The sequence below is a fragment of the Cynocephalus volans genome, chromosome 11, assembly GCF_027409185.1.
Source record: "Cynocephalus volans isolate mCynVol1 chromosome 11, mCynVol1.pri, whole genome shotgun sequence".
Lineage (NCBI taxonomy): Eukaryota > Metazoa > Chordata > Mammalia > Dermoptera > Cynocephalidae > Cynocephalus > Cynocephalus volans.
Window position 1 is genome coordinate 97,532,844 of NC_084470.1, and position 25,003 is coordinate 97,557,846.

At 46.7% G+C, this 25,003-nt stretch overlaps 1 protein-coding gene across 3 annotated transcripts; it reads right to left on the reverse strand.

Annotated features, from left to right (window-relative positions):
* Positions 1-25,003, reverse strand: RAB43 (RAB43, member RAS oncogene family). 3 transcript variants are annotated; one of them, XM_063114805.1, is made up of 3 exons: positions 24,686-25,003; positions 3,446-3,623; positions 1-883 (listed from the first exon to the last, which is right to left on the reverse strand). In XM_063114805.1, exons 1-3 carry the CDS (start codon positions 24,881-24,883, stop codon positions 633-635), a joined length of 627 nt encoding a protein of 208 aa, XP_062970875.1. In that variant the 5' UTR covers positions 24,884-25,003; the 3' UTR covers positions 1-632. The 3 variants fall into 3 exon arrangements, with proteins under 3 accessions (XP_062970875.1, XP_062970874.1, XP_062970876.1); XM_063114804.1 differs by having other exon boundaries at positions 3,446-3,629; XM_063114806.1 differs by lacking the exon at positions 1-883 and having other exon boundaries at positions 3,493-3,629; positions 24,700-25,003.

Genomic DNA, 25,003 nt, shown 5'->3' on the forward strand with positions numbered 1-25,003 from the left:
AACTCGAGTGGTCTTGATAAGGCAGCCAGCCAGGCCTCGAGGAGGGTCAGAGAGCCTGGAGCGGGCAGTGAAGGAAGGAGGCAGGTTCCTCGCCAGGAAGGAGCCCAGGCTTGCCCTGGGTGGCCCTGAGTCTGTGGGTCTGTGCCTCTTGCTCTCTGCTGCTACATATGAAGGCCCTGGAATGACCTGGAAGAACCCAGGGCACCAGCCCCATCCCTAGAAAGCAGGAACCTGCTGCCACAGCCGATGCAATCTCAAGGTAGGACACAGGCAGGACTAGGATGTGTGCCAGGTGAGCATGTTCCAGCCCCCCACTGCAGCCCACACTGGCAGGGCACTCAGGCCAGTCTTGGAATATGAAGAACGTGGAGGAATCCTAAGGGATCCTGGCTGGCAGGACAGGTCCCACACCCGCCCTGGGCCAACAGGCCTCCTGCAGGAGGTCCCCGCTCCTCCCTTCCTCTAGGGGAGCCTTCCCAATGAGCTTCCAGGACAAGGAGGTGTGGCTCCAGGACACTGCCCCGCTGCTCTAGACTTGCTGGAGCCCTGGAGGGTGGCTCTGGAGGGCTGGGCTTGGCGGGCCAGAGAGAGAGAGGAGGTGGGAGGCCCCGGCCCACCTGCCCTGCCCCCCGTCAGCACCCACAGCCCCAGCTCTCTCCGATGTCTTTGCTGTCCAGCTGGATGTGGTCAGTGCTCTTCTCGCTGAACATGGGGCCCCCGTGCCTCATGATGAGCTCCGTGGCCACCCTTGTGAACGCCTCCTCCACGTTGCTTGAGTCCTTGGCAGATGTCTCAATGGCACACAGGATGTCGTAGTGCTCGGCCAGGCTCTGTGCCTCGGCCAGGGGGACCTCCCGGAGCTCGCTGAGGTCCGACTTGTTCCCTGCGGAGAAAGGCAGGGTGCAGCACAGTGAGGCCCGCAGGTGCCAGGTAAGCCTGGCCCCACCTGGCAGGACAGGGGGACAACCCTGACATCACCCACTCTCGCTGCCAGCTACAAATCCACACAGTCGGCTATGGTCATGCACCTTCCTCAAAAAAAAACTTTTTTATTTTAAAGTGTTTCTGTCCTTCAGTCCCTCATTTTGCTTTCTCTTTTTTAGCTTTGCCAGGGGCTTATATATTTTATTGCTTCTTTCTAAGATTTAGAAGCAGGAGAGTTTGGTGAAAAGAACATGGTACTTCAGAACTGGGAGAAGACCTGGGTTGCAACTCCAGCGTCCTGCAACTTGCTGTTTGACTGCTGGGTGAGTCACTCCATCTCTGTGTCTCGGTTTCCCCGCTCATTGTGCCACATTCAGCATAAGAGAGCAGAGTAGCGAGGAACCGAGACAACAAACGTGGAAACAGCTGGCACGTGGCAGGCACACCACGGATGCCGAGCTCGATAAAGAAGTCTGGTGCTGCTCGTTTTTTTGTGGTCAAAACTTTTTTATTATGCTTATTATTTACTCTCTCCTATTTTCCTTCAGAATTTTTTTATTCTCTGTAAGACTGTGGTTTTTGATTATTTTACCACTTTACCCAAGAGCACACCTTTGGCTCCTCCTATAAGGTGTGACTTGTTTTCGTTACATTCTAAATAATCTGTGAAACTGCTCCTTGACCCAATTTCTGGAAGAATTTTTTAAAATCTCTAAGTAGTCGACTTTTGTAATGTGGTTATAGGGAAGATAAAAATAATATAAGAGTCTATAAAGATTTAAAATTTCCTGGGAAACTTTAAACAATGCAGCAACCAATTTCAATGTGTGGAACTTACTTAGATCCTGATTTCAACAAACGGGAAATAAAAACACATAACGTTTATGAGCAATTATATATCTGCACACAGACCAGCTTTTTGATACTGTTAAGGAAATGTCAATATTTTCAGATGTGAAAATAGTATTATTTAAGGGCCGGCCCGTGGCTCACTCGGTAGAGTGCAGTGCTGATAACACCAAGGCCACGGGTTCGGATCCTATATAAGGATGGCCGGTTTGCTCACTGGCTGAGCATGGTGCTGACAACACCAAGCCAAGGGTTGAGATCCCCTTACCGGTCATCTTTTTTAAAAAAAAAAAAAAAAAAGAAAATAGTATTATTTATATATATATTTATATATATATATTTTTAAGTGAATCTTTTACAGATTCACACTGGAATATTTACAGATGTAATCGTTTGGTGTCTGATATTTTCCTCAGAATAATACAAGGGAAGGGAGGTGACGAGGGCAAGAGGAGTCACTAATTGCTGAAGCTGGGTGATAAGCCCCTGGGAGTTCATTGTACTGTTCTATTTTTGTAGCTGTATAAAATGCTAATAGAACCCTTTTTAGAAATGTCCTTGATAAAAGGGAAGTGGTTGGGCCAGGTAAATAGCGTTCTGTTCCCACAAGGGCAGTGCTACTGCAATCAGGAGCCCCCACACCCCTGTCCGGGCAGGCTGCAAGGAACTTCCAGCTACCCTCTTCCCAGCCGGAGCAGCATCCAGGCCCCACCTGTGCATTTGAGTCAGAAGAATCAGCCTGACTGTTGGGGGAAGGACCTCAGAAACCACACAAATGCTAAAAAGCTTCTTGAGCCCAGGTCTGGGAAATTTATGTAGGAGGAAAAGGGAAAACAGAGCAGAGGTTCCAGAGTGGGATACCTGGACCAGCAACATGGGCGTCACCTGGGAACTTGTTAGAAATGCACATCATGGGCCCCACCCGGCCCTTCCAAATGGGAGGCTCTGCAGGCAAGGCCCTACACCTGCACTTCAACAAGCTCTTCTGAGTGATTCTGAGGCACACAAGTGACGGAGTGTCCCTGTTCTGCAGTGTAGCCTGACACAGCAAGTCACAGAATCATGGTCAGCAGAACTGAACTCAAGTCCCATGTCTGTATGCTCACAGGCTGTGTGACTTGGATACATTACTCCACTGTTCTGAGCTTCACTCCATCCCCTGTCAAATGTGGAGACTGACATGATGCTGACCACTGTGCAGATGCATGGGAACTGCAGAGTACATTTTTTAACTCCCTTTCTTCTTTCCTCTAATTCCCATCTTGAACATAACTTTATAAGTAACTAGCAGGATTGGAATTTACAAGATTGTGGTTCAAACTCTGGCTCAGTTCCTGCCTGACCAAGCTCAGCTCCTCTCTGCTCTCAGGCTTTGTCTGTATTTAAAAAGGAGAAAGGGAGGAATTGGTAAAGAGCCATGAGAAACGATTACATTGCATAATGTTGAATATACTAATTATCCTGGTTTGAGCATCACATTGCACATAGGTATTGACATTCAACCCTGTATCCCACAGATATGTACAATCAACTGTTACAATAAAAATTTTTTTAATTTAAATTTTTTTTTTACTTTTAAAAAATAAAAATAAAAAGGAGAGGCAGAGACAGAGAGACCGGAGTCGTGACCCCCTGAGGACTCTGTCCTGCTGCGCCCCACCCCCCAGCTCACCGATCAGCAGCTGCACAATGTTGGAGCCCGCGTACTTCCTCACGTCCTCAATCCAGTGGGGCACAGACAGGAAGGAGCTCCTCTTGGTGATGTCGTATGCCAGGATGGCCCCATTGGCACTGCGGTAGTAGCTCTGGGTGATGGTGCGGAACCGCTCCTGGCCAGCTGTGTCCCAGATCTGCAGCTGAAGAAACAGGGGGGCTCAGTGAGCCCAGGGGTGTGGGCCAAGCATGGGGACAGGTAAAGCAACCCCACAGACCCACACCAGACCTGTGGCTCCACTGGACTCGAAGGCAGACACAGAGAGAGAGGCCTTCTGAGCCCTTAGAAAGCAACTCGGTGGCCCAACTTTGAGAAGAAAGGAGGATGGAGGATGCAGAGGGAAGGTGGGCAGCTCTGTCTTGGCTCTCTAGGGTCCCCAGGGAAAGGGGGAGGAAGGACAAGGTATGTATTCTGAACTGGCCCAGGCCCTCCATGGGGCCTCCTTCCCTAAACACTGGGCTCACTGCCAGGAACACTGACCCAGAATTGCTCAGCAGCTCTCAGTTGAAGAGCGAGCTCTAGGTGTGTTGCAAGTCTGGCCGGGGTACACATTCAGGTGCCTCCCCCATATGTGCCCTGTACCTGGCGTGAGGCTCCTCCAACATTAGGGTTCTCTAATGACCAGAGCCTGGTGGTGAGGGGCTGTGGCAGTGAGTGCCTGGGCAGGTGAAGGGCTGAGTCCTCCCACGTGGCCTTAAAGCACCAGGCAGTTTTCATCCACTGACCCTGCCTAGCCAAGCAAGGAGCTTGGGGTCTCTTGCTGCCCATGTCTTCAATTAACAAATACCTGCTAATGCCCTCTAATAAGCCCCCAAGGACATGAGTTTTGGAAAAGAGGTGCCCATGTGTGTGAGGAACTCCCCAGGCTTCCTTTAGAAGCAGCAGTCTAGAAGAATGGACACCACACAGGGCCAGGGGCAGACCTGGACCTCCTGTGTGCCTAGGCCAGGAGGGTGCTAGTTCCAGGTAGAGATTACTGGCTCTGGAACCAGGAGAGCCTGGACTGTGGGTGGGAATCCCAGGGGGCAGGGCTAGAGCAGCTGATGTGAATGGAATGAGGAACCATTCATAGGGGAGCCAGAAAGTCTATGTGCAGCACCCTAGTGAGTCCTTGACTAAGGGGGATAAGGTAAGACTACCAGGATCTTACCAGAAAGTGGCCCCTCCAGGGTTGAGAACAGACCAGAGATAGAGGTTGAGCAGTCTGGGAGATGCTGAAGTTCCAATCCAGACACAGTGAAGAGGCTTCATTAGTGCCTTGTTAGCACCCCAAATATGGAGCTGAGTCATCAGAAAGCTTGTGTTCTATGAATGAAGACCATGCTTGGAGTAAGGTCTCCACAGACCTTTCCTAACAAAGCCTAAAAACAAGACCTAACATGAGCCTTGAGTTTGGAGGCTGAGTTCTGCCATGTTAGAGAGGCTAAGGAAACACCTTAGGCTTTCACATAACTGCCCTAACAAAATGTAAAACAAGCCTACACAAGTTCAAGGTGATCAGCCAGTAAGTGAATTGACTACTAGGACAAAACTCAACACATCTCAAAAGAGGATAACAGAATAGTCTCTATAAATTATCAACCACAATTTCCACTACACAATCAAAAACTGCTAAACATGCAAAGAAACAGGAAAACATGAACGACAGAAAAGGAAAAAAGCAGACAATAGACACTGACATCGGATGTAGCAAATTTTGGATTTAGCAAAATCTTTAAAGCAGTTATTTTAAAGATGTTCAGAAAATTAAAGAAAAGTATGTTCAAAGAATTAAAAGAAAATGTGATCATAATGAATGGACAAAAGGAATTTTGGCAGAGAAATGGAAATTATTTTAACAACATTAAAAAAGGAGTGGCAATTCTAGAACTTAAAAGTATAATAAATGAGAAAATTCACTGCATGACCTTAACAGCAGATTATAGGTATCAGAAAAAAAGAATCAGTGAACGTGAAGAAAAATCAAGAAAAATTAATCTGAAGGAGAAGGGAAAAAAGATTGAAGAAAATGAATAAAATCACAGGGATCTGCAGGACAGTATCAAACTGTCTCATGTTCATATAATTGCATTTCCAAAAGGAGAAGATAGTGATAACAGGGGAGAAATATTTTTTTAAATGGCTGAAAAACCTCCAAATTTGATAAAACATACTGGCTTAAAGACCCAAGAAGCTCAGCAAATCCCAATCAGAAGAAATACAAAATATACCATGGCAGATCATAGCCAAACTAGTAAAAAACAAAAATAAAGGAGAAAATCTGGAAAGCATCCAGAAATAAGAAGACATACTACATATAGGGGAAAAACAATACAAATGACAAATAACTTCTCATCAGAAATGATTGAGGCAAGAAGACAATGCTGGAAAATGCTTAAAAAGAAAAAAAGTGTTGAGAGAGAAAACTCGCAACACTCAAGTCTATATCAAACAAAATTATCCCCCAAGAGAGGGTGAAATAAGGGTATTTTCAGATGAAAGAACGTGGAGAAGAATAACAAAGAAAAAACAAAATGACAAAGAAAGAAAAGAAAAGAAAGTAGAAAGAAGTTCCCTGGAAGGCCTGCACTACAAGAAATGCTAAAAGACATTCTTCAGTCTGACAATGATAACACTACACAGACACTCAGATCTACAAAAAATGAGAAGCACCAGAATGGTAAATAAGTGGATAGATATAAAATACTATTTTTTTCTTCTTGTAATTTTTTATAAGACTGTGAATTTATAAATAACGACTGTAAGGTGGGGTTTATAACATATTAGAAATAAAAGATATGACAATAATAGCATGAAAAGGGAAGATGAGAGAATTACAGTGTTCACGGTTACTACGTTTGTGAACTGCAAACGTGAAATATCAGAGGTGGAGTGAGAAATGAGAACGGTTTAAGTGTCTGTTGTGAAGAATGAAGTGGTACAATACTGCCTCTGAAGAGACTTTCTAAGTTCAAGATGCATATTGCTAGCCCTGTATCAACCAGTAAGAGAAATAAACTGGCAATAAAATTTTCGTTAAAAATTTTAACGAAACCAAAATAAAGTGGGAAAGGAACAAAGGAACAAAAAACAAGAGACAAATAGGAAACAAATAGCAAACGGTAGGCTTCAACTCAACCATACCAATAATTACGGTAAGTATAAATTCACTAAACACTCTGATCAAAAGCCCGATTGTGAGACTGAAAAAAGGCAAGACCAACTATATGCTGTCTACCAAACTTTAACTATGAAGATACAAACAGGTAAAGGAATGAAAGAAAATAACATATATACATACATATATATAGTATACAAAAAGTAGGCAAAGATAAAATAATGATGATATAGTAATATCAGACTAAGTAGACTTCCAAACGAAGAATTACAAGAGATAATAAGACATTTCATAATGACAAATGGGGCAATTTATCAGAATGACATAATGATACTAAACATGTATGCACCTAATAACAGAGCTTTAGATTTCATGAAGGAAAAACTGACATAACTAAAGTGAGAAATAAATCCACAACACCCCTCTCTCAGTAATTGATAGAGCAAGTAGTCAAAAAAAATCAACACGGACAAAGAATACCTGAATGACACTACTGACCCCATGGACAGTCCTAGAACACTACACCCAGCTATGGAGAGTAGTACGTTTTTTTCAAGTGGACATGTAATGTTCACCAAGACAAGCCATATGCTGGGGCCATAAAATAAGTCTTAATAAATTTCAACTCTTACAAAATATAACCACAAGAAAATTAAAGTAGAAAATTAAAGCTGTAACAGAGATGTCTTCAAGAAGAGGAAACTGAAAGAAAACAAGGCAGTGAAATGACAGTTATATGACACGTTGGACATATTGACAGGAGACTTATACCAACCAAAGGAGAGTTTGAGATAATCACTGGTAAATACAGACACACCTAAACAAAACAAGATGATCACTACTGCCAGGAAAAACTAGAGGAAAACAGGAAATAAAAAATAATGACAGCATATTACACAGCTTAGCTGTGAACAGCACTTAATAACATATTTATTCAATCCTTCAACAAGTACTTACTAAGTACCTACTACGTGTTCTAGGTATCAGAGATACCAGAACAAATAATAGACATAAACTCCCACGATCAAGCTTACAGCCTAGTGCAGGAGACAGATGCCAAGTAAGATAAATAGTAAGCGATAAAATTAATGATAAGTATTTATACTTACCACAAAATATATTTACTCATATGTAAATATATAAAATAAAAATATTTATCATAAAATAAGCAATAAAAATAGTAAGTATACTAGATAGTGATGAGATGGAAAAAAACAGGCAGGGGAAGACTCAGGAAGCATGGGGAGGGGTGATATTTTAGATAGGACGGTCACTGTTGAGTAGAGATTTGAAGAAAGAAAGACTAGGAAGTGTGCAGATGCCTGGGAGAGGTGCATTCCAGGGAGACAGAAGAGCAAGTCCAAAGGTCAAGGTGGCCAGCCACCAAAAGAACAAAAAAGACCAAGTGCAAAGACTGTGAGGCAGAGACATGACCACTCACACATTCAAAGCAGAGTGAAAAGAGGAGGGCACGTGGCGCAGGACGCTGGGTTCCAGCCACCTGTCTCTCTGCCTCAGCACTGGGTCCCCGCTGTGTCTGCCCTTGCTTGTGCCCACCTCCTCTCCACTTCTCACCGCCACCCAGCCTGTCACCAAGGTTGACAAAAGCAACCTCAGACCTGTCTCCAGGTGTCCCCTCGCACCTGCAGTCCATACTCCCCACAGCGGCCCGTGTGCAGCTTCTAAACCAGCACTAAGGTCCTGCAACAGGTCTGCTCTCCGCCCCTGGGTGGCAACCCCCAAGTCCACAGGATCAGGTGAAGGAGCCCACATGGTCTGCCTTTACCTGCTGTCACTGCAGCTGCAGCCACCTCCTTGAGGACTGTCAGGCTCTGTGGCAAGGCCCGTGCCCTGCCTAAAACCTTCTCCCAAACAACTCACACACTGCACCTCCTGGTTCACTCCAGTCAACACTCAAATATCACCTCTGCTGAGAGGCCTTTCATGACCACCTTTCTCTTTTCTAATTTTTTTATTTTAACACGTACTTGTGCATATTTGTGGGGCACAGTGTGTTGTTTCAATACATGCACATACTGCACAGTGATTCACTCAGTGTAGACAGCATAGTTTTGTACCCAATGGCCACCTTTCTGAAAAAAGCAGCTCCATCCAATCTTCTGACTCCAATTTATTTTTCTTCAGGGCAGTTCCCCGCCCGACACAACTCACACACGCATGCACACACATGTACATGCACTTAACGCTGTCTCTCCCTTGCATGAGTTCCACACAGGTAGGGGATGTGTCAGTGTGTTCTCTGCTGTCTTCCTGGCACCCAGCATCGTGCTGGCAGGTAGCAGGTGCTCAACATAAACACAACTTGGAGGGACGTTTCTGCCCTGAGAGCCTGTCACCTGCACCTGGTCTCCCATTTATCTGAGCTGACTCCAGGCCCCAGCTAGGGCTGGGTGATTTGCATACTGACAAGGCCAAAGTTGTTTTTCACTGCCTGGAGTACCCGATCAACCTTAAACCACTGAGAACATCTGCCAAATTTAAACCACTGCCCGACCCCCCTGTTCCCCCCAGCTCTCCACCTGCACGTGCACACTCACTTGACCACCCATAGGAACGTTGCCCTGTGTGTGTCTGTGTGCATGTGTGCACACGTGTGTGTGTTATCTTCAAGCCCACCCACCTGGCACACCACCAGCTTCTCTAACCTTTCCCAGACAGGCTTTCTTGTCTTACAATCCAACTTTAGGGGAAATTCTCCAGGCTGCTGACATCAGAAGTGAAGTCCAGAGGCTTCTGCTGTACCCACTGGGTATGGAGGAGGCCCAGTTAGGAAGAAAAAGAGATCCCAGGGCATGCTGCTCAGAAAGGGCACTGCTCCTCCTCTCCCACTCAGCAAGGGTCAGTCGGATAAGTTTCAAATGGGGGGGGGCTGGGGATTTCAAGACAGCAAGGCCCTTCTTTTGGGTTTGGGTTTCTTTTAAAAGAAGGGTTTCAGGCCCTTCTTTTACCTTGTGATGGACAGAGGGCTCAGTCTGGGAGGCACAGTCTGGATGAGGGACGAGGCTTATTTTCTTTTCTAAGCTGCACACCTAACAACTCCGAGTTTACACTATCCCTCTGGGTCTCTGCACCGTGATGAGCATTGCTGTCACTGCTGCCTCCTTTTCTGGGGTAGACTGCACTTGCTTCACCTTTAGATGCTGTCCCTCAGGACCCCAGGACCCTAAGCTCAAAACTCACAAACCTCAAGACCCCAGCTCAAAAGTCACGTGGTCACCACAGCTTCCCTGACACCAGAGGCCTGTGCCCTAGCCCTGAGCAGATTGATTCCTCTTTCCTTCATGCTCCCTTAGCCCTTTGCTCCTGCCTCTGCAACAGCAAACATCACAGTCTGGTATCCATCTAAGCCAAACATCCCTCTAAGAAGCTCTGGGGGCTAGGCAGGGGACCCCAGATACGGCAGGATGATGGCATTCGTGCAATCCAGTGGCAATCAGAAAAGCATATCCCCACAAAAAAAAAAAAAAAAAGAAAGAAAGAAAGAAAAGCATATCCCACCTAAAGCAAATTCAATAAAAACAAACCGGCACAGATACTACAGAACACCGCTAAGCTGTAGGAAAGAGTGAAATCCTGCCACTGGCTGCAGCATGGATGAGCTTGGAGAAAGTTATGTTAAGTTAAATAAGCCAGGCACAGAAAGAGAAATACCACATGATCTCACTCATAAGTGTGAGCTAAAAATATACACATACATACATACATACATACATAAAAATTTTTGTTTTAAAAATCACCATTCTGTAGGCTAAACAAAATGGGCCTTAAGAGAGAATTGGCCCAGAGCTGTCGTGTGTGACTCCTGATTAGCTGTCTCTTGTCATCAAGGGTGGTTCTCTTGCAGGCAGAGACCCTTATTCCTTTGTACCATCAATAACAAGCACGTTCCTGGCACAGAGTAGGCCCTCAACAAATTAGGAGTCCACTGGGGACAGTCCTGGTATGCAGGCTGGTGCCACGGGGCTGAACGCTGCTTTCCAGGGATTAGTGGTTAATGTTCCCGTCAAGCAAGTCCATATGTGTCCCAGTGGGAAATCAATCCTGCTTATTAAAAGTGCCACTGGAAGTTCAATTCCAAGTCCTGTGCCTCGAACAGTCTTTCTCCTGACACCAGGCAGGCAGTGGAAAGTTTCCTGCTTCTTCATGTTAGGAAAGGACCTTGGAAAAGTTCTGAGGGCAAACTCTGAAAACTGGTCAGACTGACCCAAATACAAGTTTCTGAGCTATTTTTCATCGTGTGGTGAGTCAAACCAGACAGTGCAGTTTGTGAGCCAGCCCCCAGCCCAGCCCCCAGCCCAACAGCTGCTGTCATTCCTGTGGCTGTGCCTCATTCTCAACAACCCATAGACCAAGAAATGAGCGCTGTGAGCAGCAGCACTGCAAAACACCACAGACTTGCCAAACCTCCAGTACAGTAACTGGTTAAAGGCACAGCCCCGCCACCCTGTGGGCAGCCAGGTGCATGGACAGATCCATGTGAGGCCGAGAAAGGCACTGTGAATGCACACTGAGCCAGCGACATGGGCCTGGGGCAGGACGGCAGACCTGAGTGCAGCTCCCTGTGAGGCAGGCAAGAGGTGTCCTCGGCGGTGGGGCAGCGAGGGTTTGCGACAGACTCCTGAGCCCCAAACTCCACCCATCCCCTAAACAGAGATGACTTTCTCTGTCCCCACTTACAAGGCAGCTCCCCTGGGCAGGCTCATCAGCAACGCAGAGTGAATCACCAGCTGCGTATGTAAGGACGGTCACATCAGCTCCTCGCAGTCTGCTTCCTCCCCAGTGGCCCGGGAAGGACAGTGACCAGCCCCATTTCATGTGCCCGGAGGGAGCAGGGACCAGAGGGCCCCATAAACCGGGAACGCAGGCTCTGCTGGGCACCAAGCACTGTTAGCACTTCCTGCCCGGCCGCTTCACCCCATGAGAACCCCAGAAGGTCAGCCTTGTGACTTTTTACATATGAGGGATCATAGGAAAGTCCAGCCAAGGTCTGTCCAGCTCTGCAACCCCATGCCCTCTACTGGGTACGCGATTCCTCCACGAGCACATAAAAATTACTTTCAATACACTGCACTGGCGACTGACACATCCTGCAGGAATCAAACCCCCTCCTGAACAGTTCTGATGGGAAGAAGATGCAGTGTGGGAAGGGGCCCTGGCCTCTGGCCAGTGAGTCCTACCTCAGCCACCTGCAAGGGGCTGCTGCCGGCTCCCTCTTCTTCCCTTGCAGCCAAGGTGCTTCCTCCAGGGCCCACCCAGCTGCCACCCAAAAAAACACAAGGGTTACCAGACCAAAGCACGGTGCAGGAGCCCTCCAAGTCAACTCAGCCCGGCTCAGGCAGCCACTGCTTGGCCAGGAAGACAGGGGGACTGTAAGCTCCTCGTGGCGACCACACCTGTCAGCAAAGGCTTTCAGAAAGCAACGACAGCATTCTCAGTCGTGGCTGCAAGTTCTGACTTCCTCGACCCTCACAGCCTCTACAGGAATTCCCTTACACACCAAGCTTCTCTTTTTCCAAAATTCCTCAGCAGCAGGACTGGCCTACAGGGGGCTCAGATGCCACAGGTCCCAAACTGAGCTCTCCCCAAGCTGTCCCCCCTGAGCCCTGCTCCTCTGGTCATGGAGAGTGGCCGAACTGGCCTGGAACCCTCCCTCAGCCCCTCCCTGAAGGGGCTCGCAGGCCTCTCCCAGGGTCCTCAGGACACAACTCACACCTGCTGCTGATCAGCAGGCTGGCCCCGGGAACCTTCCCTGGTCTCAGCTCCCCATGCTCCAGCTACACTTCCACCCGCCTGCCTCTATGGCTTCGTTCTTTCTTCTCTCCTCATCACAGATATCTTGCTTCTCTTCCAGGGCCTCACTCAAGCCTCGTGACTCTGTGGCCCTGGGAGCCCGGCCTGCAGCACCCTCGGTGCTCCCCCAGCACCTGGCGCACCTCCACGGCAGCCGCATGGCCCTGCATTGCAGGAGCAGTCCTAACTGTTGACAGTCTGCTTTCACCACAATAAACACCCATGCACTTGTTGCTCCATGTGGTCCAGTTGCTGGCAGAGAGCTCCCAGCCACTACAGCAATGGCATTACAGCACTGCATGCTAGGCACCTGCTTACACATCTGTTCCCCAGCCAGAGGTGAGCCCCCGAAGAATGGTAACAGCCTCTAATTCACCTTTTCCTCTTTGGTGCCTAAAACAGTGCCCAGGAGAGCGTGCGTACTTACAGAATGAATGGACAATCCTGCCCTGACTTCCAGCCAACAGCCATACCTAACTCGGCAGAGCACCCTCTAGGTTTCAGGCGATCTCCCTTGTAATCCTGTTTCCACTTGCACCTGCTCCAGACAGAAGGTCAGCTTCGAGGCCGTGGCTCTTAACACAATACCCCAAAACACAAAGTCAACAGGCAAAGAGGGTTGGCTCCATCAGTTAAGCACAGTGGTGGTAACACCAACGGGCAGGGTTTGGATTTCCACGCCGGCCAGCCTCCAAAAATAAAAGGGCAAAGAAGAATCTTTAAAAATAAATAGAAATGGAGAAATCTGGTGGCAACCACCCTGACCACGAGATCAAGTATGGCCCCACACGTGGGGAGCCTGGCCTCGAGGGCCACGTGACTGAGGATGCGGCACGGTTACCCAGGCACGTTCCTGCGGGAAAGGCTGAGGCTCCTCTGCCTCAAACTTAACCGCCAGCTTACAGGAAACATAAGGCTAAAGGGGCCAGTGAAAAGGCACCATGTGGTGCTGGGATAACTGGATATCCATATGCAGGAGAATGAAACTAGATCCATACCTCTCACTGTATACTAAAATCAACTCAAAATGGATTAAGGATTTAAATATACACCCTGAAACAATAAAACTTCTTAAAGAAAACATAGGAGAAACACTTCAGGAAATAGGACTGGACACAGACTTCATGAATATGACCCCAAAAGCACGGGCAACCAAAGGAAAAATAAACAAATGGGATTATATCAAACTAAAAAGCTTCTGCACAGCAAAAGAAACAATTAACAGAGTTAAAAGACAACCAACAGAGTGGGAGAAAATATTTGCAAAATATACATCTGACAAAGGATTAATATCCAGAATATATAAGGAACTCAAACAACTTTACAAGAAGAAAACAAGCAACCCAATTAAAAAATGGGCAAAAGAGCTAAGTAGGCATTTCTCTAAGGAAGATATACAAATGGCCAACAGACATATGAAAAAATGCTCAACATCACTCAGCATCTGGGAAATGCAAATCAAAACCACATTGAGATACCATCTAACCCCAGTTAGGATGGCTAAAATCCAAAAGACTCTGAACGATAAATGCTGGCGAGGTTGCGGAGAAAAAGGAACTCTCATACATTGTTGGTGGGACTGCAAAATGGTGCAGCCTCTATGGAAAATGGTATGGAAGTTCCTCAAACAATTGCAGATAGATCTACCATACGACCCAGCTATCTCACTGTTGGGAATATACCCAGAGGAATGGAAATCATCAAGTCGAAGGTATACCTGTTCCCCAATGTTCATCGCAGCACTCTTTACAATAGCCAAGAGTTGGAACCAGCCCAAATGTCCATCATCAGATGAGTGGATACGGAAAATGTGGTACATCTACACAATGGAATACTACTCAGCTATAAAAACGAATGAAATACTGCCATTTGCAACAACATGGATGGACCTCGAGAGAATTATATTAAGTGAAACAAGTCAGGCACAGAAAGAGAAATACCACATGTTCTCACTTATTGGTGGGAGCTAAAAATTAATATATAAATTCACACACACACACACACACACACACACACACACAAAACGGGGGGGAAGAAGATATAACAACCACAATTACTTGAAGTTGATACGACAAGCAAACAAAAAGGACATTGTTGGGGGGGAGGGGGGTAGGGAGAAGGGAGGGAGGTTTTGGTGATGGGGAGCAATAATCAGCCACAATGTATATCGATAAAATAAAATTTTTAAAAAAAAAAATTTGTTGGAAATGCAAGAAAAAAAAAAAAAAAAAAAAGGCACCATGTGGAAACTGTAAGACAAAACCAGAACGAGACTCTTCAAAAAAAAAATAATAATGGGGCTGGCCCATGGCTCACTCGGGAGAGTGTGGTGCTGATAACACCAAGGCCATGGGTTCAGATCCCATATAGGCATGGCCAGTTAGCTCACTAGGTGAGCATGGTGCTGACAACACCAAGTCAAGGGTTAAGATCCCCTTACTGGTCATCTTTTAAAAATTTAAATAAATAAAATTTAAAAATAATAAAAAATAAAATAATAATAGTAACTCAATGTCATTTTTGTTAAAAAAGTGAGGTGGTGGTGCTCTGGACCAAAAGACCAACGAGGCATGCTAAGCAAACGCAAAGCATGGACAGCATGATGCACTGCGGGTTGGGGGAGTGTAGCAGTCACGTGGGGGGACGTGGGGAAGCAAAAAGGGACCAGACCATACACGCTACTACAAAAACATGAATTTGCTTAGGTGTGACAAAGGCTCTGTGCTTATTCTTACAATCCTTATTCTTAAAAGCTGCATGCTGAGGTATTCAGGGTGCAGCACAATGTCTGCAACTTACTTTGAAATAAAAAATAATTTATATCATGTATGTAGAAAGAAAGCAAACACAGTAAAACGTGAACAGCTGTTGAACCCAGGTGACGGACACAGAGGGGTTCGCTGCACCACCCTCTCAACTTTCCTATGTGTTTGGGATTTTTTGTAGAGTGAAACTGGTGAAAATGAAATGAAAGGGTATTAACGATATCCTCAGAAGGAAAACACTGTTGACAGGAAAGAAAATCAACTAGAACCCTTGGAAACTAAGAATGTAATTGTCAAAATAACAAAACCAAGAGAAGGACTGAATATCAGAAGAGAAAAGTAAAGCAGCGTGGAACCCAGAGGTCCACACACAGCCCGACATAGCAACAGCTGTTAAGACGGAGGAAGAGGTAAGAGATGTGGAGGGCAGGTCCCTAAGTTCCAGCACCTGTCCTGTACAACCACCAGAAGAGAGAATAGCGAAAATGACACGAAGGAGCTAATCAAAGAAATAAAATAAAATTCTCCAGAGCTTTAGGAATATAGGAATTTTCGTATTGATTACACCTACCAAGTTCAGAGCAAATGAGTGAAAAAATATTCTACTCTTAGACACATTATGGTAAGATTTCAGAACTTCAGAAATAATTTTTTTAAAAACCTAAATGCTTCCAAAAAGAAAAAGCGAGTTAATGACAAACAATAATTCAACTAGAATCAGACTTCATATCAGCAGCAGTGCTGGGTGCTTTAGGACTACAGTTCCAAATCTTCAACGTCCTGAGGAAGATTAGATTTTATTCCGACCCAAGCTAACATCCATGTGAGGAGAAATAAAGTTAATTTTGGATATGTGATTACTAAAAGCTCATCAGTTACAGGTTCTTTCTGTAAGAATCACTTGAGGAAAAATTCAGACAAAATGAAAATGAATCAAAGAAATAAAGAACAGTAAACAAAAAAAATAAACTTAGACTTAAGTCTAAATAACTGTTAATGGATAATGTTAAAAAATTAAAAACAATTTGGAACTCAAATCCCAGATGATTTTGTGGGATTTGTGGGGGCACAAGGAGGGAGGCAGAAGTGTGCGAGGTTCTTGTCTTCAGGTGGAAGAAACAGATCCCAATCCTAGACTGTTTAAACGTGCATTTAAAATTTAGTAAGATGAGCAAAAATAGCATATATATATTCCCAAATTACTAGAGGTCAACATGGAAGAGAGCTAATCAATCCAACAAAGGGCAAGCCAGGGCACACTTTCTAGTGGAAAGTCAGTCACTGAGCAGTGACTAGAGTGTCCTCATTCATTCATTCATTCGGTCATTCAGTGACTAACAGGGAAAAGCAGTGCCGAGCGCAGGCACAGTGCTAGTGTAGCCAGTGCGTTGGTGTGTAAGACAAAGTCCAAGCCCAAAAGAGCTCGCTTTCTCCCCAAGTGCATGGGGAGGAGGGCAGCAAACAGGAACAGACGAGTAAGTGTGATCTGGGGTAGGTACTAGAAAAAAAAAACAAAACAAGGCAAGTAAAGGATAAAAAGTAACTTGGACCTTGAAAACATTACGTTTAGTGAGAGAAGCCAGACACAGACACCACCAAGTTATACAATTTCATTTACATAAAATGTCCACAATAGGCCAATCTACAGGCGCAGAACAGAGAGCAATGATTGCCAGGGGCCGGGGGGGATGGGAGTGACTACTGAGAAGTATGAGATTCTTTTGGGAATGAGGAAAATATTCTAAAATTGATTGTGATGATGGCTGCATGACTGTCAGTATACAAAAAACACACTAACCTGTACACTTTAAGCAGAGAAATTTTTTGGTATGTGGAATACATTTTTTTAAAGGAACTTGGTGGAGTGCTACTTTAGATAGAATAGTCAGGTAAAGCCAACTCAGGTAAAGCAAAATAATAACCTGTTGATGTGCACATGTAGATACAAAAATGCACAGCAAACAGGCTCAAAGCACGAGGGCCTTCCGTCCATCACCGCTCCCTCCCAGCCGCAGAGGACCCCTGAGCTCCCATAAGGTCTCCTTTTTCACCTCACATTCATTTCACCCTCTGTGGCTCTTTGCTGGGTGCCCTCAGCTCTTGCATGAACCGCCTGGAGCTGCTGTGCCAGCAGAGCCTCGAGAGACCGATGCACCCAGCCCCCCCCAACCCCTGCTCAGGCGTGGCTCCCCATCTCCACTGGGCTCACTCACTCATGCGGCCAACCCGTCGAAGGCTTATTTTGGGGAGAATAACCTAAAGAAAACTGTAGAGTCAGTTTACACTGAGGTATTTACCTTGGAATTACAATAACAAAACTGAGGTGTTGGGGCTGGGGGATAAGAAACTGCTGCTTTTAGACACATGGATTATTTTGATAAAAATAATTTAAAAAGGAAAAAACCTGATTTTTTCTATGTATTTCATAGAATTTTCAAGTATTTCATAAAATTGACTTTTTCCCCTGTGTATTTCCTCCGTATTATAAACATGGCAGATATTAACAATTCATAGCTAGCAAACTGAAGTTCATTCTGACAACTATGACCCATTTCTTTGGTCATGAAAGCATCCACTACTTGTATACCCATACACAGTTAAAATTCAAGAAAAAAAAAACAGAATATTTTTAATTTTAAAAATACCTGATTTGGGGCTGGCCAGTTAGTTAGCTAAATAAATAAACAAGTGTGATTTCACATGAAAATGGTGGGCGTGAAGATGATCTGGCTTGAAATGACAAGAAACTATTTTCAGAGGATGATAGACTGCTCAGGCCAGGAGAGGCTCCAGAGATCACATAGTCTGACAGCCTCACAGAACAGACAAGGAAACTGACAGGAGGAGAGAAATGACCCCCCAGCCCTCATGCTGTCAGCCGGAGGTCGAACTTTTAGGCCTCTCAAGTCAAGATGCACCTTGTCCCCTTAAAAAGCAGTCACCTCAGGAGGCAGTACACTTGCTCCAATGACCTGTCACTGACCAACACAAACCGGCATTGCCTTCAGGGCTTGCGGGCAAACCCCCTGGCCTGGCATGAACCACAACTGTTATTCTACAGCCAGACCTCATTTTGGACCAAAGCACTGCTGACACTCCAGTGACCCTGTGGCTGTTTTTAATCATCAACTCCACCCCTGAAAGACCTGCCAAAAGAAAGAGCCGCAGGTTGTGAAGATGATTCTGAAAGGAGCATCACAGCTGATGAAACTTTGGGAAATACATATACAGTTTCTCAAGGAGATGACTCTGAAAGGGACAGCAGCCATCTACATGTTTGCATTCTCGGTTGCTATTTTAAAACACCAGTCACATTACTTTCTGGCCACACTCCATATTTGAAATGGTGTAACCATGATCACTTGTGAACATGCTTGAAAATCTCTAAGAAGAGATGCTCGCGCACCTCATCTTGAATTAAGTTTGCCTTTTTCCAGTCCAGGAAAGGGAGGTTTGCAAGGCAGAGTGATGTTTGAGTAGAGGAGAACATATTTTAAGGGTATCTAGATAGCAGCTATTAATGATAAATGGCCCTTATTCATTAACTCAAAACAGGTTAGAGAGGTCCATTTTCTAACCTCATTTGGTTAGTTTCTGTTGCCATGTGAACAATAAAACAGCATTTCATAGAGCAATCTAGAAGATGGGCTTTTTCTGATATTCACACTGGCCATTTCCAATGCTTCCCCCAATTAATCTGAATTAATAAGGATTTCCTCATTTAATAAGCACCTAGCTTTAGAACAGATATCATACTGCTAATCAAAATGTAAAATGCAAGTGATGTAGAATGCCTCGAGTTGAATCGGCCAAGTTTTATTGTCTGCTGGTTTGTGCGTGCGTGTGTTTGCCAGCAGTGGTGGAAGGCGCGACACAGCGGTGAGGAAGAAAGCACCAGGAGCCGAAGGGCGTGGCTCTGGTTCAGACTTAGCCACACGCAGGCCTTCACTTCCTCCTCTGTGAATGGGGCTGTCTCCCACAGGGGCTGTGAGGATCAGACGGAACAACATGTGAGACAGTGATGAAAACCACTAAGACACGCACACGTGTGGGGGGAGCTGCTCTTCCTACTGCTGCTGGACTCTAGGAATTCCTAATGCCCAAAGCACCCCAGGGAGACCACACAGCATGAGGCCTCCGAAAGGGCCAACCATAGGCACAGCGCTACACAGAGGCCAGTGGGAGGTAAAGAAAACCTAGAAGGGCTTCACGACCAAAGAAATGAAAGCGAGGAAAGCAGACACGTGGTCACCAAGTCACTGCATGGAACCTGAAGGTGCTAAGGCCTCGTGCAAGTCCATCTTCCTGTGATCAGTTAAGAGTCACTGCCCAGATCTTCCTGAGCTAGCATAGCCACATGGGGCCTATCTCTCACCTTTTCTTACACGGAAAACCCTACATGGGCAGGTAAAACAGGTATTATTTTCTTCACTTTACCGATGAGGTGACAGATAGGTTAAGTGACTTGTTCACGGTCAGCAGGGCAACCAGGCTGAGAAACCAAGCTCCTGACTCCTCACACCACTCTCCCATCAGGCAGTTACATGCCAACATCAGCTCCCATCTGGTGATGATACATGACGGGCCAAGTCCTCACAGGTAGAGGTTTTACAGGTAAAACAGATGAGAAGAGGTGATGTCATATACCCGAGGTACCACATGGCAAAGACAAGATTTTAAGCTGGTGCTTACAGTTCTAGAGCTGGCCCTCCTTCCATGTGTCCCCACTCCACAAGCCGCCTCAGGACTGTAACGAACCTCGGGAGGCAAGGTTTATTTTGCATCGAGGATGCTTGTCAATGGTATCAAGAACAGATTTCTTCAGACAACCAGCACGACCTAGAACTTCTCTCTTATCTGAGTCTTTTTGCTATTTCTGACCAAAACTGAAAAAAGTCAAACTGATTTATAGAAGAACATGAGCAAAGCGAAACCCTTAACCAGAAGGACTGAGAGCACAAACATTAGGAAGAAACCATTTCCTTTTACCTGCCCTGCCCCCTCTTTTGGAAGTGCCAGTAGCAACTACAAAAACAAAGATAACTTGCAGGGCCAAGGCCAAAGGTGCTGAAATCTGGAGGCCCAGGCCCAAAGGCACAGACTTTACCTCTGTGAAGGAGAGACCTGGCAGCATCCCCAACAAGCAGGCAGCAAGCCTGACGAAGGCTGAAAGAGGGGGTACAGTTCCACAAGGCCGCCTCTGCGCTGGACCAGAGGCCCGGATGCCTAGTGATCTGCAAAAACGGGTTTACATAACAGTCCTCTATGCTGTCCCAGATAAGAGTGAGTAGAGGAGCGGTCAGAGTGTTTTAAGGATTTAGAACCAGCTGAGATTTCCTGGGGGACAGTGAGGTGGGGAGGAGTGAGGGATGGGGGGGGGGCAAATTCAGACACAATCTGCCCAATATAGGGAGAAAAATGGTAACAGCAGCAGTAATATAATAAATCCTTACATTTGTTTATATTCCAGTCCTTGTTACCTACAACAGCACTTTGGGGATGAACAAGAAGTGGGTAACACTGACTGCTGCTTCCTAGAGGGCATCAGGTGACTTGGGGAAAACCTGGGAGGAGGACTTTTTACTGTTATACCCTTTTAAGTCTTTGAAAATTTAAAATTTGAACCATGTGAATGGATTATCTTTTCAAAAATATGTCAAGGAAATTTTTAACTATTTTAAGCACGTCCATAGTTTCCCAGCAACCCTAACAGGCAGGCAGGGCAAAGATCATTAGTCCCATTTCACAGGAAAGGAAGGCTAAGGGGGAAGCAAATCGCCCATGGTTGTGGCAGGGTTGGAAGTAAGGCCCAGACCTTCAGACTCCGAACCCAGCATCATCAGAACCTCCACGGTCAGACGGGGAATCTAGGCGCACACTGATTCGCCCTTTAAGTCCAGGTTTGTAGCCACAGTTAAATGAATCCACAAGGGTGCAGAAACTGATCGCCATATACGAAGCCTTACTAACTAGCACAGAAGCATATGTGAGCTGTTTAGAGCTATCTAAATGTTCTGGTTAACTGAAAAATACCCTGAAACTCTTTGGGTATCAATGTTTATTACTGAAAATCTTTCTAAAATGCCGAAGTCCACATTCTTCTCTCAGAGAGTACAATGGCCATAACTGCATAACGTCCTAGGTTCATTAACCTTCAAAATCTCAGGATCATCTTTATGAACTCAGAGTGAATCAGAAAGGTGGTCAAGTGTAAAAATGAGCACTGGGCTGAAGAGCCAGCTGGACCCTGGGTTCAAATCCTAGTTTTGCCACTGACTTGCAACTCAGGTAAGCCAGTCACTTCACTTATCTTGGCCTCAGCTGTTTTTTATAGAGAACCAAGTCACCTGGTGCCAATTAACAGGCATGTACTGAACTCCATTGCATCTGACACTGGACAACTGGATCCCTGTGTCAAGGAGCTTACCTTCTACAGAAACAAACAAACCAGGTAATTTCGAATCCTGATTAAGTGCTATGACCAGACACACTAGATTAACAAGATAGATGGCCTGGAAGATCAGGGAAGGCCTCTCTGAAGAGGTAGTATTTGCGTTGGGACGTGAATAATGAAGCAGTGTTTCCACAGGGATCTAGGGGCAGAGAATGACAGGCCAGGGAACAGATGCAAAGGTCCTGAGGCAGGAATGTGCTGGCATGTCTAAGGGACAGAAGGGCTAGTGAGAGCAGGGAGTGAGGGGCAGAGTGAGGGGGATGAAATCAGAGAGGCAGACAGGGACCCATCTCTTCAGGTAAGGAGTCTGGATGTTATTCTAGTTGCAACGGGAAGTTACTATAGAAATAAAGGAACTTAATTAGTTCTGTGATTTTCAAAATTTTGTTTTTTAGATAAGTCTTTAGTCAAATAACAAGTGGAACTTCAATATACAACTAGAGAAAAGCAGTACTGCTCTCACTGGCTGGGAAGCTAGATAAAGCCCTTCTGAACCTCCACCCTCTTAGCCTTCCCCTCACTCCACAGTACCTCTAAGCTCGGCGGAGCTGGAAACCACCAGGTGACTACCTTTAAGTTCCTCCTGCTCTAACAAAACCCAGCCTCACTGTAAAGCACTACAGGGAGAGGAGATTTAGGAGACAAGACTGGATGCTTGCTGGACCAAGGACAGGCCCTGGGAAGGTTTTAAACTAAATCTCTGATGTGCACTTGCTTTCTGCAGAAACAACAACAATAAAATCTGCTTCATCAAGGGTTCCAGTTAAAATCACATTGCTGAAACTACAGGGACAGAAAACAGATCAGTGGTTGCCAGGGGATGGGGTGAAAGGAGGGAACTCGCTATAAAAGAGCACAAGGAGCTTTCTGGGTTGATGGAAATATTTTCTATCTTCATTTTGGTCGTGGTTACATGTCTGTATATGTTTGTCAAATTCACAGATCTGTACTCCTAAAATGGGCAAAGTTTACTGTGTGTAAATTAAACGTCAAACAAACCCGACTTAAAAAAGTCACAAAGCTGGAAGACACCTCAGAGGTATTTTACAGATAAGGAAACAGACCTCAGAAATCCTAACTTGGACAGTGTCCCCTTAAGTTCCACTGCTGCTCAGTTTTAATTCTGAGCCTCTTCAGCAGACTGGGCTTCAGATTTCCCAGACTGCAAAATGAGGGGGTAAATAATTGCCAAAGGCTTTCCCATTCCAAACAATCAGATTCTAAGAAGCAATCTGCTGTAAGGGAAAGGCCTCAATGCTTTGGAGTCAGAAAAACTGGGGGAAAAAATTCCTACCTCTGTCACTTTCTAGCTCTGTGCCCCAGCACAAACCCTTCCTGTATGAGCTGGGGTTAACAATACCCTCCAGTCAGCAGAGAACACAATTTAAAACAGCCGGCTCACAACAGCCTCTCAGGAAGGTGTTGCCATACCTACATAGCTCTTCTGCTCCCAGGCCCAACAGGCTGCCACCTAAGGAGGACTATCTGGAGGTGACCATAAGGAAAAGAAAAAAATGAACTGCCCGGCGCTGGGTTGCATAACCTGTGCGTGGGTGCACAGTACACCCTGGGTTCCGCTGGGCACAGGCTGTTATCTCGACAGGTAAACAGGAACACTGCTCCCTCCCTGACCACCGTCAGCACTGGGCCACCACCAATACTCCAGGCGCAGGCCAACAACTTTGGAGAAGGACGCCACTGCTCTTTATGCCTATATTTTCACACTCCACTTTCCCTGCGGCTGCTGGCATTATCACAGGGCACAAATTCATCCATGGACACACTCCACCCATCCCAGCCCTTCCCTTGCCACCTGCTCCAAAGGGGTGATACCCAGTGACTCAAAGCTGCCTGCCTGCACCTTGCTCTTTTCCATCGCAAAGAGACCAAAACACACAGAGACCCAGAAGACTGTAAAAAACCCTTCAGGCAAGAGTTTCTGCTCCCCAGTCACATCTGATCTAGAAGCACTATGGTCATGTGTAAAGACAGTTGACTTACTTTTTTCTCCACGGTGGGGCAGGAGAGAGGCAACACCCAGAAATTATCCCAATTTTACAGAAACAAAGAGTTAAGTATCCTGGCCAAAGGCAACAATGAGCAGGCCTACAGCCACCAGGAGAGGCAGAGCACACAGCCCATCAGGGCTCAAGTGACTCCCATCGCCCTGGCCTCTGTCCTGTGCGGCCCCTGCCCTGTGCTCTTCAGACTTGTCCTGAAGATCATGTGGACTCAAAACCATGCAAAAACGCAAATGATTTCTGAACAGTGCAGTTCAGTAAAGTCACTGAGTGTTTCTGAGAGCAGGAACAGTCCTCTGTCCTGTCCAGGGTCTCCTACTCGATTAGGGACGACTGACAACTAGTTAGGAAACTCTGATTTCATTCATCACAAGTATTACTTATCAAACCAATGCCAGGACACTGTGGCAACCACATCCTGCTGTTTCTATTCGGAGCCATTGCCAAAGCTTGGTCCTCTCCCCCACCTTCCGGTATCTGAGAAGTTTTCAGTTTCTATCGAACTCCAGCTGGGGGAGGGGACCCAGCTGGCCCTGGTCGAGTAAGGTTCCACCACCAGGTCCACAAAGAGACTGCAGAGAGGAGGCGTGGCCAGGCCGGAAATTCTGACAAAAAGTTCTGGCCCTCCGGTGCTAATAGCGACTACTTCCTGACCCCTCCTAGTCGTGAGGGTGGGGTGGGGGTGTCGTTTATCTGGCCGGGTTCCCCACCAGAGGGCCAAGCTGGGGGCTTCCGCCGCTGGGGCAGGGCCCGTCCCCCGCTCCCCGGGGCTCTCCGCTCCTACCTGCTGCAGAACGGACTACTCCAGGCTGCCTTCCGCCGCCAAGTTATTTCGGAGCAAAGTCCCCCCAGGTGTGAGCTGGGGAGGGCACGGCCTCCGCCTCCGCCTCCACTCCCTCGCCCCCCACCCCCAGTCCAGACCCCAAGGCCCAGGCCCGCTGCGACAGGAGAAAGGGAAAGGAGAAGGAAAAGGGTCGCCGGTGTCCGCAGACCCCTGGCCCCGCCCCGCCTGCGAAGGGAGCGCCCTCCGGGCCCGCGCCGGCCGCCCACCTTGACCCGCTTGCCCTGGAGCTCCAGCGTCTTCATGGTGAAGTCGACGCCGATGGTGCTGCCCTGGCGCTCCGAGAAGGCGCCCGTTTTGAAGCGCTGCACCACGCACGTCTTGCCCACGCTCGCGTCGCCCACCAGCACCAGCTTGAACAGGAAATCGTACTGCTCGTCCGGGTCCCCGGGGCCCGGCCCCGCCATGGCCTCCGGGAGCCGAAGAGCCGGCGGCTCACGCAAGCGGCGGGCCGAGCTCCGTCCGCTCCAGCCCGCGGACCGCCTGGCGACGTGGAACCGCCGCAACACCTGAACCCCCGGCGCCAC

Excerpts from the sequence above, each read along its gene's own strand:
- RAB43 (XM_063114804.1), bottom strand. The coding sequence starts at position 24,883 with ATGGCGGGGCCGGGCCCCGGGGACCCGGACGAGCAGTACGATTTCCTG. Across the intron at positions 3,630-24,685 it reads TCCAGGGCAAGCGGGTCAAG|CTGCAGATCTGGGACACAGC; the intron begins GTGGGCGGCCGG and ends CTGTTTCTTCAG. Across the intron at positions 884-3,445 it reads CATTGTGCAGCTGCTGATCG|GGAACAAGTCGGACCTCAGC; the intron begins GTGAGCTGGGGG and ends CTTTCTCCGCAG.